The 14619-nt window shown below is 39.5% G+C and overlaps 1 protein-coding gene across 2 annotated transcripts in view; it reads right to left on the bottom strand.

Annotated features, from left to right (window-relative positions):
• Positions 1-3772: 3772 nt before the first annotated feature.
• LOC117824699 (kelch-like protein 29) overlaps positions 3773-14619 on the bottom strand; it is a 90756-nt gene continuing 79909 nt past the window's right edge. For both annotated transcript variants that reach the window (XM_034700263.1, XM_034700264.1), the window contains 3 exons: positions 11541-11734; positions 7180-7324; positions 3773-5101 (listed from right to left, as the gene is read on the bottom strand). In XM_034700263.1, the coding sequence (XP_034556154.1) occupies positions 4918-5101; positions 7180-7324; positions 11541-11734 (523 nt within the window). In that variant the 3' untranslated portion in view covers positions 3773-4917. The remainder of the gene's footprint in view (positions 5102-7179; positions 7325-11540; positions 11735-14619) is intronic.

The raw sequence follows: 14619 nt of genomic DNA, 5'->3' as shown, positions 1-14619 counted from the left end.
AAGAAGTCAGTTGAAGTGGTTTGGGCATGTGATTAGGATACCTTCTGGACACTTACCTTGAAGAGGTGAACCAGGCACGTCCAACTGTGAGGAGGCCCCGGGGTAGACCATAGAGCACGCCGGAGGGATTATACAAATCCCATCTGGCCTCAGGGTCCCCAAGGAGGGGCAGAATAAAATCAATGGATGGATGCATGAAGATTTATGTTGACATAAAGCCATCATCCTTTGCTTTAATCAAGACAACTGTTCTGTCATTAAAACAGAAATCATAACTGATAAAGTGTACAGACTATTACAATGCTGACATTTTAGCCTCTGTAATTTTGCTTTGGCTCACTGTAATTATCTCTCAGTCTGATGATGCTTTGCCAAACATCTTCATCTTATTTAACTTCACGTTGTCTTGGAGTGATGTGTAACAGGTAGTCACAGTCTCTCTCTCTCTCTCCCTCTCTCACACAGTGTTTAATTTCAGTCCAGTTTCACGTTTGCTTTGTGTCAGTGGTGGTAGCTTTAAATATAGTGCCTTTGCTGTGACATGCATTCTGATGAGTCATATGTTCCAGTAGATACACGCACGCACGCACGCATGCACACACACACACACACACACACACACACACACACACACACAAATGTGAGGAACAGGTCAGGTAAATGAACCTTTGACTGTCCACAGTGTTTAATTAAAGTAGCGTTGAAAAGTAAACTTCCCTCTTATTATGATTAGCTCTAATTAGCTGTCACTCTGATATTAATGGCTTTTGAATACAGCTGACCTCCAAACACTTCATCACCATGAACCAACATTAGCTGTTAGCTCGTGTGACAAGTAATTCAACATTGTGATTGTGTTTGGTTCATTATAGCTTCTCTAAACACTGATACATGGATATATATAAATGCATACTCTGTGTTCTTATAAGTATTTGTAATGATTAATTTGTTCTCCTCCTCAGTGTCTTCTGGATACGTTGGTGAAGAAGAGTGAAGGCTACAGCGTGGAGCAGCTAGAGAGACTCTACTCTCTCCTCAGTCGGTGTATCTACCAGCACCGCAGAGAGTACGACAAAACCCAGCTACTGGAGGTCAGACATTTCTATACTAGTCTTTTGAAATTCCCATATCTTTACAGAAACCAGAAAATGAATTAGCGGCAGTTGATGTAAAAAGAAGGAGACAGTATAGATACATAAAACCTTAAATCAAAAAAAAAAAAAATGATATACACCATGTTAAAGCTATGATGGTTTTTTGTGTAGAAGCTTTCTTCTTTCTTTCATTTACTTATGTAGTAGATGTGACACCATTCTGTTTGGCATGTGTTCAAGTAACGTGCATGTAACCTTCATTTTGAACATCCATGTTTATGTCTTTGACACAGTGTCCCATAGTTTAACATTTTGAAGAATGAAGAAAGTGTGTTTAATCTCATGTTGCCTCTCTTACAGTGAGGTTTTAAACAACTTGTAACATGTAGAAGTTACAGACCTATATTGGTGACATTTTTATTTATTTGAATTATATAAAAAAATAGTAAAGGTTAGGGTTTTTTCTATTTTCATTGGTAAGCTCTCTTAACAATGTCCCAAACTAAAATAGCTACAGTTTATTTTCCCAGAATTTATTCCGATCATCTGTTGCTGCCTCTGTAGATATCATCCTGGTGTAGTAGCCAGAACTGGCTGTCAGGATGTCAGAGAGAGGAAGCAGTAGAGAAAGAGGGGGAGCAAACAGTCAGCCAGGTGGTGCTGCCTGTGGACAGGCTGGCTGGTGGATGGTGGAGAAAGGGAGGGCTTGTGTCTGGGTTCATTTTACCCTCCCAGCCTAAATTGGTGTTTGCAGAGCAGAGATGTCAGCTTGTTGGCACGTGTTTTGTTTGCATGTGTTTCCAGCAAACATCACGCCCTCACAGCAGGTCATCTCCTTGTTGCCCCCGAGACTGCGCAAACATGCACATGTATACACTAAAGCAGGGTTGGAACTCTTTATGTCTGCTGAATTTACTCTCAATGTTGCACTCTGCTGCAGCAACCTGTGTTTGTGGCTACAGTTAACAGGAGAGTGAAATGGAGCGTGTCCATACATTTGTCTCTCTCCTTGCCTGGTCCTCCTCTGGGTACAACTCATCTCAGTCCTACAGAAGGGCTGACCTTTCAGCAGATGGAGTGGACTGCATCCCACTCCTGGTTAAAGCCAGAGGGACCTTCTCTGTACTCTATGCACAACAAGCCAGCTTTGTTCTGGTCTACAAATTGGCTGTCAAATTGCCTCAGGCTGAAAGTTTATTCATTTTTTTTCAGCATTAGCTGATCATCATGAGAGACGATGATGTCTCTGCTCATTTGTGTGTTACTGTTGAAATGTCTGGCCTGCAAATCGTTAAATATTTTAAATGGCTTCAAAGTTTGGATGGCTTTGTGTCATGTAAAACTTTTTTTTTTAGTATGTGTGCCCTTTAAATCTTTAATGGCCAACATCCTGCTTAAGTTCTAAACTTGAGACATTCTCTCTCATTCTCTTCTCTACAAAATACCTTTTGTACCAATGTTGGGTTAGGGTCCCATTGCAGAGAACTCAAGAAAATCAGTATTGAGTTTGGAGTAGACAAGATTTCTAAAGTTCCAACATCTATTCTAACATTAACCAAAAATGTTTTGAACTTCACAAATTAATTACATTTTAAGTGTTTAAAGTAGCCAATGATTACGGGTTTCCCTTTGTTTAGTATTGAATACCCACTTGGGAGAAAATACTGTTTTGTAAATTGTAACGGGTATCCAACTTGTTACTTTTCACTCATGCAATAGGGAGCCGAAAAATCTCTGCAGGTCAAACATGATGTTGGTTTGATGGAGAGGGTTCAGGTTGTAGGTGCAGGTAAGATTGTCTCCTGTGTTTCAGGGATAAAAAGATGATATGGCTTCAGGCAGATAGACTTTACATCAGAGATGCAAAGCATAAAAGCAGTGTAGAGTTTATTTGTGTGTTGGTGTGTGGGTGCAGAGCAAACAGAAAAAAGTGTTAAAAAGCGTCAGTGTTTAAATACAAGCTGTGACTTATCAGCTGATGCTTTCAAGGAATTGTCCGACTTTAATTCTGTTGCACATTAGCTTTTTTTCTTCAACATTCCGAGTTTGAATGCAATGTTTGTGTGACCTGGTGTTGATAGTTTTAGGGCTCTGATAAAGTGATGTTAAAAATACAGTCTCAAGGGAAGTTATCACATGCAGAACAGCATCAGTCCTGTTACCTTGTAATCTTATTCAGAAAAAAGTGTGCTTTTTTAATCATGTCTAGATCTTCACATGAACAGGTTGCTTTACTTCACCTTAAGTTTCATTCATCTGTAGTACCGGTTAAACATTTTTGCAAGTAGGAGAAGCTGAACTGCAGATTTCATCTTTTGAATTCCCATGCCACTTTGCAGCCGACACACATTTGAATGCATGAGGTATTCAGGGTTGCCTCAATAAGGTAAAAATACAAGAGCACTCTAAACTAATCCTTACGAAGAAGAAATATTGAACTCAGTATTGAAAGAAATTCAGAGAAGGATTTTGTTGGATGAAATCAGCCAAGCATGTTAAACTTGATGATCTTTAGGGCCGACTTTAGTTTTGTTAGGATTGGACAATTAGTTGGACCAAATATTAAACAACATATTTTTTTCATAATAAATAAATAAAGTACATTTTATCTCAGATAAATTATTTGACTTTATCCTTGATTCAACATTCAGTAGAACAAAAGAAGACAGGAGACCGTGTTCATGTTCTGGTATTGGGCTTCAATAATAACTTTAAAGTGTTCCTTGTAAAGTACAGATTTACAGACAAACCATTTAAAATCCAACATTTTTTCTAAAAATATTCATATAGATTATCATTTAGGCTTTAAAAACATTTGAACATAATTTCCTCCAGGTTTTAAAATATACATATTTTATTTCCATACTACAAACCCAACTTATTTTTCAGTTTGTTTGAAAACATTGATGAAAACAAAGATGGTTCAGGGAAAATGATGAAATACAGAAAGAATAAATCATCACTGGTGTGATAACAGTCACAAGTGTTTATTGTGCTTTTTTCCTGACTGACTTAATTCCATTTCTCTCTCTCTCTTCCGCTCTCTGTTTCTCCCTGAAATAACGTTTTCGTCCCAGCAAGAGTAAGGCAGTTAGACCAAGAGGAGAAAAAGCAGATCAGTCCAGATGATTTCTTTATCTGGCTTGAATTGCACATGGCAAATAAAGATTACCCTTCTCTTTAAAGTTGATCTGAGCCAGACTTTGTCTTTCCAATGTTATAAAGGCACCAAGTCCAAAAGATCTGGGTAACACAGAGCCCAAAATGTGTGTCAAAATGACCTTATAAATCCATACTTGGTGGGGAATCCATTTATGACTAGAAACTCATTTAATCCTCTGATAAGGAGGTAAATAAACCCTTCCTTCATTTAGTGTCACTACCGAAAACTCTTTGTTCACCACAATGGAAAATATGCCCTTTTAGATTTGACTATGAAACCTTTACCTGTCAAACATAGTTCTCTAGATGGAATAACATAACTCGTACCTTGCATTTGCATTTTCTGAGGTAGTGGGAGTGAAGAAATCTGGTTGTGGTGAGTTTACAGAAACAAAACTAAAACAGTGAAGACTGTTAAAAAGGATTTTACTGAGGGGGTCCCTGTGCCTGTTAGATGATGGATGACCTACTGCCATGACACTTACAGTCCTGGAGGTTAGGCATCATCATGACATGGCTGAGTAGGCAAACATGAGTACATTCTGCACAAGGTGTTTCTTAGTGGAAAGGGAAACATAAAAGGATGCTGGCATCTATAGAGGCCACAGACCGACCGACCAACCCCAGCCCTAAGCCCTAAGCGTTTGAGTTCCAGTCACCCTCAGCTGCTCTGAATGTACTTCTTGATGACCACACAGCCGTGTCTGAAGAGCGGACAGGGCAGAGACTGCAGGGGCGTCCATGTGTTGGTGCAAGGGTCAAAGGTCTCCATATTGCTAAGGGCAGGACCCTCACTGCTCACGATGCCTCCTGTAGTGAAGATCTTCCCATCTGTGACCACAGCGCTACAGGGGCAGACAGGATTTTTTTTAATATTTCAGTTTTTGTCTTTAAAAACTATTATCTGTACTGGGCTATTTGAACCATTTGAGAATGACAGATATCCACTTGTTAGATGAACAGATTGACACCACTCTTATTTCTGTCTGAATAATATAGATCAACAGCCATTTTTCAAATATCACAGAACAAAGTTAATAAACTTGAAAAAAGCCTGGCTCAGTCGAAAAAGTCACATTTCCAACAAAAGAACCAAGAACTTTGAGACGCATGAACTTCTTTAAGAGGAACAATCAAGATCCTTCAAATCAGTCTGCTTTTCCTCTAAGTTCATGTCTGACTGTTGAATATGAAGCTAGAGTCAGCAGACAGTTGGCTTAGGCTATAAGCTTTGGGAAAGAGCTGTCCTCACTAATTCAAATGGTTGCAAATGCCACATTTCCACCGAACTCACCCCCACAGATTTTTTGTCCATTGGTTCATTACAAAGGATACAAAGGTTCTTTAATCCCATTGTTGTTTATCTTTTACTAGAGGTCTAAAGAGCCTCAAACAATGTGAATTTGTTTGCTGACATGTGAGGAGCCACACCTGTTTCATGTAGGTCGACATGGGTTAAAGGTGCTGTTTTTAGCATTCAGTTATACAAATGCCCTACATTTTAGCATAAAGACTGTTTGATTTTAACAAATGTACTCTGCGCTATTTGTTACTATGGAGCGTGCCGGGGTATTGTGATAAAACTGACAGCCACTTTATTCCACATGGCATTGTAAATATGGACACTGGAACTAACATTGGCAATAGGCAACATATTACTGTACTAAAGGTCTGCCTTAAGCATTTTATTATCTATTACATCTGTACAGCCCCTTAATAACTATAGTCATCTCCCTGATTACATAATTTATGATGTCGCTTTGATATTTGAAAGCTTTGACTCACAGCAGTAGGAACATTCCTCCAATTCTAATTTGTAATAAGATGTGGTCCACCAGGAGAAAAACATCTCAATAACATAATTATTATCTTGGGTGGGGGTGGCTGAATTGATTGACATCTCCACACAGTAGAAATTGCCATTATCAAATGTTCTCATTTGATATGAGGAACAGAACAGGAATTTGCCTGTGGAGAGGATCAAAACTTTGCCTGTATGCTGATTGGAGCTTTTTTCTCCTTTTGGGGTTTATACGATCTGCATACACAAGGTGCACACTAAAACACACAGAACACCAGCTGGAACAAATTCACATCACTACTGGGCTGAGGAAGATTATTACATTAAGCCTAAATCTACTCAGAGAGAAAGCACAGCTGATGCAAAACGGAAAGAGTGAAGGGCAAAGCCTGGAGCTGCTATTCCTGATAAACAGAGGAGAGGTGCAGGCCTTCAGAGAGCAGGACGCAGCGAAGGGAGAATATCAGCTCTCCTTCACGAGCATTCTGCTAGCCTTCATCCTCACACACTGGAGATAGTGCTATTTCTGAGTGTTTGTGTGTTTTCTCTTTTGGCTCTGTGCTGTGTTCACTGTCAGACTTAGCTAAATGTAGCAGAGCAGCTGCCTGGTGTGTGCTGGTGCTGCTTATCAATAACTCTGACAACATAATTTATGTCACACATTTCACATATAAGGTCACTGTCTGTAATTTATCCACAATGTATCTGCTCCTTCTTGGCTCCTGTAGAAAATAAATCTAAAAATGGCTCAGGCCTTGAATTAAGTGTGTTTATTATTCAGCAAACACTTAAGTGGTTTAAGCTGTCTAAACACAAGAGATGTTATTATTCCAATAGAAAATGCTAAAAGATGTAAAAATGCAAATTTGATGTGAAATTTGAATTATTTGAAGGCATGTGTGTAGATTTCCCAACAGTAAAGCCATTATCCAATCAGGTTTATGCATTAGGATTATTTTCTCAACCAGTGAAACACCTCTTGCTTCCTGTAAGAAAATGCAGGTTGGAGGCACTTCTGTATTCGCTTTAGTTCTGAAACAAGATGCTAAATTCACTTCTTCTAAAACCTATGCGTATCCCCAATAACTACACTGTGGTTGTCTGATGCCAATCGTCTCTTACCTGCAGAACAGTCGAGAGTGATTCATGTTGGGACCAGCCTTGATGTTGCCTTTGTCTGGGTCATAAATGGTGGTGGCTCTAGCGTAGGCACCTCCCAGGATGAATATCAAACCATTCAGACTCACTGCAGGGGCGTATTTGTTGTCTACAGAAGTCGGAGGAACAGAAAAGAGAGAGAAGAGGGGAAGAAGAGGAGATATTTCCATCAAAGAAAGCACAGAGCTATTGTTTGAATGTCATTCTTTCAATGTTATGGCATCAATTTGTTTTGTTTTTCTTGTTTCATCTTTTTTCTTGCATCCCTCAGGCTGCCTGCACAAATCACCATCCACATCATCCTCATCACTTGGCGTGCCACTATCAAGATTGCTATGCCAAAAGAAAAAAGAAAAAAAAGGATGGACTGCAAGAAATGTTTGCAGTGCAGCACTGCAGCAATATGAAAGTTACCAAAGTCCTAATATTTCACAGTTGCATTGTCTTCTTATTTGTCCTTAGACTTAAGAGAGAAGTAACACAGATACACAAAATTCAATCATCACTGTTCTTTAATAACAAAACAGACATTACCATTCATTCTACTATAATAACATGTTAGTAAATAAAAAAGTTTACTCCAGATTCTAAATACAATCATGTGTTATTTATGACAACTATGCAGGTACTCAAACACTGAAATCAAATTTAAACATTAACTGTGCCACTCAGGCATCAGCTTCAGTTTCTGCCCTTGAGAAACGAGTTGCTCTGATTGGTCCTCCTCACATTGGGCCTCATTCACTAACAGTGAAACTTAAACTGTGCGTACGCACGTTTGAAGCACAAATCTGGGATTCATCAATATATTCTTAATTGAATTTGTTCTTACACTACACATTACACACCTGATACAGAGGTGTCTCCAATAATCGCAGCTGTTCTTTAATCCTGAGCTGTCAAATCAGGTGGTCCTTGTCATCCAGTTTCCTTCCTTCTTTTCTGTTCTGAAAGTCTTTTATTTTATGTATTTTGCATCCACTTAAATATCAAACCTTTTTTTCTTAACCGGGGCCACGGTGCAAAACCTCAGGAGACACAGCATTAACAGCCTCAGTGAAAATAAAAACCAGGCTTCATTTTTTTTTCTGAAATTCAGTGTCTTGATGCAACGAGCATTTATTAGTGAATGAGGCCCATACTGCCTGACAAGTTTATTTTCTTCCTCTACTTTCTTGATCTGATTGATATGCTGCTGCCAGTTTTTACCAGCGTGTGTGTTGCATTTCAGTATTAGCATTTTTGCACATTGTTCATTGATGGCAGAAACTAAGACCACTCATTTCTCTCTCTGCTCAGTGCCTGAGGCAGGTTTATAACAGGATGCTCTCAAAAGGGAAAAATGTTTTGACCATAGAAACTCTCACCACTGCTTCCTGTGCCTCTCTCTCTGTCTCATGGTTCCGCAGAGAGAAGCAGGTTTGAGTGTTGGAGAAGTACCAGGCAGGTTTATTATAGTCTCATTTGGCCAGCTTCAAATGAATGCTGTCATTCAGCATTTCTCCACTGTGGTGCTTTGCTCTCATTTCCATGGTTTAATTTCTCCTCAAATACTGAGATTTAGAACAGTGCACAAGTAATGTCTGGCTAAACACTTTTGTATGGGCATTCTTGAAGCCTCACAGAGGATTCCGTCTGGATTTGCAGCTCGGAGATTGAAAAACGTAACCAAACAAATCTATATTGATCTCTGACTGAATTCTGTTAAAAAATAATAACAGCCAAGGCCAAAAAAGAAAGCAAAACAAGGTATTAACACAGCTTTGGTGATCAAACTGCAGGGCAACAGATGCACTGATGCTGACTCTCACATCAGTTTAGTCCACAAGTCTGGGACCCCTCTGGCTCAGGTCAAGGATGGGCAATAATGTAAACAAAAATATGCACAGTCATGATGTAATTTGTTGCTGCTGTCTAAACAAACACCTTGTTGTTGCCTCACTTCCTCTTCTATCTGGATCCTGCATAAACACAGCACTTATCTGGTTTATGAAACCTTCAAGGACAGCACACACACACCAATATATCACAACACACTGAACTCTCCTCACACTGTTTACTGTAGAGATCCAGATAAGATCTCTCTGTCTGATAAAGTCATTGCACAACTGTAAAGAAATGTGCAGTCATCATCAACATGAACGAGACAATCTCCTCTGAAGGATAGGAGACAAGGCACAAGGTGTCCTCTGCTGCTAGCTGTGTCCCTGCAGAAACTACGAGGGAGCAGCAGGGAAGAGGACGAAGCAGCTTCAGTTGTTTCTGATATGAGTTCACATGAGATCATATCATCTTAGCTGACGGGGCTCATTTGCACTTCCATAAATCACTTGGCACACAGACATATTGAAGACAAAGGAGAACAGATGAGCAGAACTGCAGAGGCATCACACATCTCAACAGACTTGTTGAAGGGACTATTTTTGGCAGAAATAATATTATTTTCACTTGGTAGGGGAGTCAGAGTCAGTCCTGATAAGTGTTTGTGAAACCCATTTGCAGGTCATGCGGGAGATGACCCATGCAGAGAAAAGACACACAGACACACTGCAAGCACACACACACAGATGCACAGTTAGAGGAAACAAACAGCTGTATTTATGTCAGTGAATAAGACTGAGCCTAGAGACCATGAGGGAGGGGGTGAGAGAGATAAGAGATGGAGAGCAATGGAGGGAATCAAAGGGTTGAGAGGAGCTCTCTGCAGGCTTACTTAAATCATTGCTGGCCCAATTTTACAGAGAACACTAAACCCACCCATTATCGGTTAACTGTCAGACACAAGATCATCTACACACTGACAGATGAAAGTTTGTCTGTGTAGGTCCTAAACACACACACGTAGCAAAAACACAACACTGACACACACGTTGAGCAACCCCCTGGCACATTATATATTTCTTAGTTGTGTATGTGTGTACCTGTGTGAACTCCCATAGGATTATGTAGCTCAGATGATGTCATGAGATGTGTTGTGTGTCTCTTTACATGTGTGTGTTTCTCACTTGACTTTTCTCTGGTTCCTCCTCTGCCAGTTCTTTAAACCATTCAGCTCTCAGCACAAACACAGACGTTACATAATCATAATTTTGCTCACAGTAGTGTTGTTTTGAAAAGCTCTAATGACAGAGAGCAAAATTTTGGCAACAGTGCTCAGGGAAGCAACTCCCTGCAGGAGCTCTAATGACAAGAGATAAACTTCTTTTCAGGAAACATTAAAATTCAAACACGTTTTTGACCCAGAGTCTCTCTGATGCCTGCTGCTCTGAATGTTGCCTGCTGCAAAAAAGTGACGCAATCTGAGATGTTAATTGAGGTCATCTTGCATCTAATATAGACTCTCTAACTCTGTGGAAAATGTATTTAATTAAAAACAACATATGTTTTACGTTGCAGGTTTTAAGAAATACTTTGACATTTTGCTACATAGCATGAAGTTATACAAAAAGATACCTGTTGTTTGTTAAACGTGAGGTTTCAGCAGAAGTCAGTTTATCTCTTCTAATTAATAATTAGTATGAAAAGTAAACTGTTAAAGAGACAGTTGACTGTAACTGGCTGCTTGGTGCTTGATTATTTCTGGACTGGGACCAGTCACTTCCTGTATTCTTTACTGGTTGTCTGTAAACTGAGGAATTAAATCAACCACTGCATGTACAGTCTTTTTTTCCTGCTACTCTTGAGTTTTTGCAGCTTGGTTAAAATTGTTTTTTGTTTTATGTTGTTGAGTTCCTCACAGGTCCTTGGTGGTTCTGGCTGGTATGTTGCTGCAGAGTAGTGAAATCAGAAATTGTGGAGTTTTTTATTATTATTTTGGGTTGTTTATTGTCTTTAACAGAGAACTTTGACAAAGCCTTGTTAGGTCCACTGTGTATCGAGTGCAAAGAGAACAAGAAGCACCATGAAATATTCAACTCCATAAAGCTACTGGTGTGTGACATGATTTAATCTTGAAATAGCAAACAGGACTTCACTGTTTCAACAGGAGAAATCAAGCACAGGAATGAAGGTGTTCGAGTGGAAACAGTTGTGACAGCAGTGTTTCACCATGCAACCATAATGGAAGTCTCAGCACTCTTTGTTGCTCTATAATGAGGTTTATGATGATACTGACCAAATATTACAGAAACGCATGCTTAGAAATGTTTGCAGAGATGATGTTGTAATATGTGCCTTATCCAGTTTGAATGCTCCATTACTGATTAAAAAACCCAACATTAATCAGGGAGAAATCTAAAAAGAAGGACCACAGATTTGTGTTAAAGGAAGAACATGTATGAGAAACTGCCAAAAGTTTCAAATGTGGTTAATGACAATTGATTTACCTATCATAGGTGATTCAATAAAGCTCCAGGTGTTGCTCTGTGGTACGTAGGACTGGAGGACACCTGCAGAGCGGCCGGCCTCGTTCACTCCTCCAAACACAAAAACCTTCCCTCCACACACTGTGGCTGCTGCTGAATGGACCGGCTTAGGAAGAGGAGAGACCGTCTCCCACTGGTTGGTGATTGTGTCGTACCTGGAGAGGAAAAACAAGAAGTTTTTAGATTGGATTTTGCACACTGTTTTATATTTTTCAGTATACTGGGTTGAAAAATATAAATTAAAGGGAGTTGCAGATATTGGTTTAAGACTTTAACAAATTATGACCCTACTTCCATTAAACAAATCTACTCTGAGAAGTCTCAGATTTACTTATGACACCTCAAATGATGCATGAACCACTTTGCAGCCAGTGAGTTACATCCACACACACCAATAGTATATACTTATATTAAAAGTCCCCACTGTGCTGAATTCACTGTGAAATGCTGGTTTTGGCTGCAGGGCTGACAGATATAATTAGCAGTAAGCCTAAAACACCAGAGAAGAGGAAAAAGACCAACCATTACCCAAAATGACAGCAATTAAAGCAATTACACAGAGCAACATATGTTTGGAGCTACAAGCCATTAGTCTCTGGAGTTGGGCTGTGTGTCAGCGCTGAGCTTTGGTCCTTTCTCACTGAGCGTCTTTGGCAGAGACTTCAACACTGAGCCAAAAACTCAGCACACCCAGGCTGGATCAAAGAGACACCGCCAGAAGAAAGTCCTGACACACTGAGTACAAGACACTGGCTTATGGGATTGTGTGTGTGTCAGAGGTCGACTGCGCTTTCAAAAGTATATTTTTTTTTACTTTCTATTAGTGTTTGGTGTGTTTGTGTGTGCGTTATGCCTCCTGGCTCCATTAGTGCTGTGTTATCCTGTGTCAACGGGCTACTGATCAAAGAAACCAACAGCCTTTCAGCTGGAGAAGAGCTCATCAAAGAGCTACAAACTGATCCTGGATCTGTGATCAGAACCCAAATGAAGACATAAGCAAGAGGTCTTGACCATGGTTGTGTTTTTGTTATTAAGAAAAAAACACCTTCACATCAAAACTGAAGCTGATGCCCTCCAGGACAACTATCCAAACACATAACAGAGTCTGCTTCTGTCCTATAACTGATGTAACCCTAAAAAAAAAACTGGTATGCATTGGGTTTTTTTTAGTAAATAGATTTCCAGTTTGCAACTCCTGTGGCATTTAGAGTTCATCTTGAACGTCACATAGAAATCCTAGTTGTATCCAACTCACTGATGGAGAGCTAGTTCAGTCAACGCATCATCCCACCACGGTGCAAGACTGAACGGCGCTCCTTTGTGCCCACCGCCATCAGACTGTTAAACAGTAACGGAGGCCATCATCTCATCCTGAACTGACTTTCTTGACTGCTGCTGGCAGTATAATGCATAATATACTGTATTATATAATTATCTTGCTATATTATATTATGTTATATTACATTATTATTGTTTACTACAACCCACTGTCATATTAAATACCAATATTATTTTTATTTATTGCTTAATCTGTCATTACCAACTATAATCACACCATGTCAACCTGTCACTACTGAAACATTTTTAATACTGCCTGTAATTACTGCTATTTAAAATTTATTTATTTTATTTATTTTATTTATTTTATTTATTCTATTTTATTTTATTTTATTTTATTAATAAGGTGAGTGGATAAGCCTTTTTTTCTCTTTGGGGTCTGATAAAGTTTTGGCTTCAGCTGCTGAGGGGATGGGTTTAAATCAACAGACAGTCAGAGAGACTGATGACAGAACACAATGCGGAAAAGGTACACCTGTAACACTCAGGGGTGCCAATTAACACTTTTAAACAAACATGCACACACTCAAGTGTCAGGTTTAGTAATTGAGCCCTGCTGTGGAAGAGGCACTAACACGTGTTTATTCTCTGGCAGTTGTAATTACCTCTCTGAGTACATCAGGGAGGTTCATAGATTTAAGAAGCGGACACTGCTGAGTGACGCTGATTAAGGGATCAACTGAAGACCAACAGGATGACTGAAACAGCCGCTCACTGTTTTGGACTGTCTCTGAACCTGCACTGTCTCTCTGTCCTTACTAACCTTGTTCCAAGATGCAACTGTTTTGGGGAAAAAAACAAAAACAAGTGTTGTTGTATACGGAGTGTGTGCTGCTTGCTGAGCATCAAACAGCAGACATACAAGGTTAGTGACTACATTGTGAACTTTTGCAGACCTCTATAGTGACCATAAGTAGAGATATAACTGGAGTGGAACTTTTAAAGTTCAACAAATGATGTCACACATTTTTTTTCCTTACATCATCAACTTAATTTGTAACAAGACAGCTTTTAGCACATGTGATGCTTGAAAACACATTTCTAAGATCTGTCAGTTTTGGTTCAACAGGATCTCTCTGCTGCCCTAGAGCAGTGTAACAAGTTTCAAACTCAAAATCGACGCTAGTTTTCTTTTCCTCAATCAACCAGCACGGATGATTGGAGATTAGCTGTGATTGATCCGTCGTAATGGGAACGAGGGGAATAATAACATCGCTTTATACAAAGGCATTGGAAAACACAGAGATTTCGCAATGGTATCAAATTACTTCACTTACTGATGAGTACTGATGGACATTATGACCTTTTTTCCAAACCCAGCAGAAAAATAGTAATGTATTTTACACCATTCCTACCAACAGCAGCTTTAAGACTCTGTGGCTGCTGTTATTAAATGTATTTAATATCCTGCTAGGAGTTTGGACACCAGACATCTTCTTTTTCCACAAAAAGTCCAGAGAATGAAAGGGAGAGGCCAGACTCTCAGCTAGATTTGACTTCATCATCTGGGAACAGTCAATGCTTCCATTATGCACTGACATGTCAATAAATTAGAACTGTAACCTGGGAATTTTGTGGTCATTTGTGTGGTAACTAAGGTCAGTTCAGGATGAACTCTGGGGTTTCAGTTCTACAAAGGTTATTCACTGTGGATGATCACCATGGTAATGCTGAAAACTGCACCTGCTCCGGGACAGGTTAT

This window comes from Notolabrus celidotus, chromosome 13 (genome assembly GCF_009762535.1).
Source record: "Notolabrus celidotus isolate fNotCel1 chromosome 13, fNotCel1.pri, whole genome shotgun sequence".
NCBI lineage: Eukaryota > Metazoa > Chordata > Actinopteri > Labriformes > Labridae > Notolabrus > Notolabrus celidotus.
This window is presented reverse-complemented; position numbering and strand designations above follow the sequence as displayed.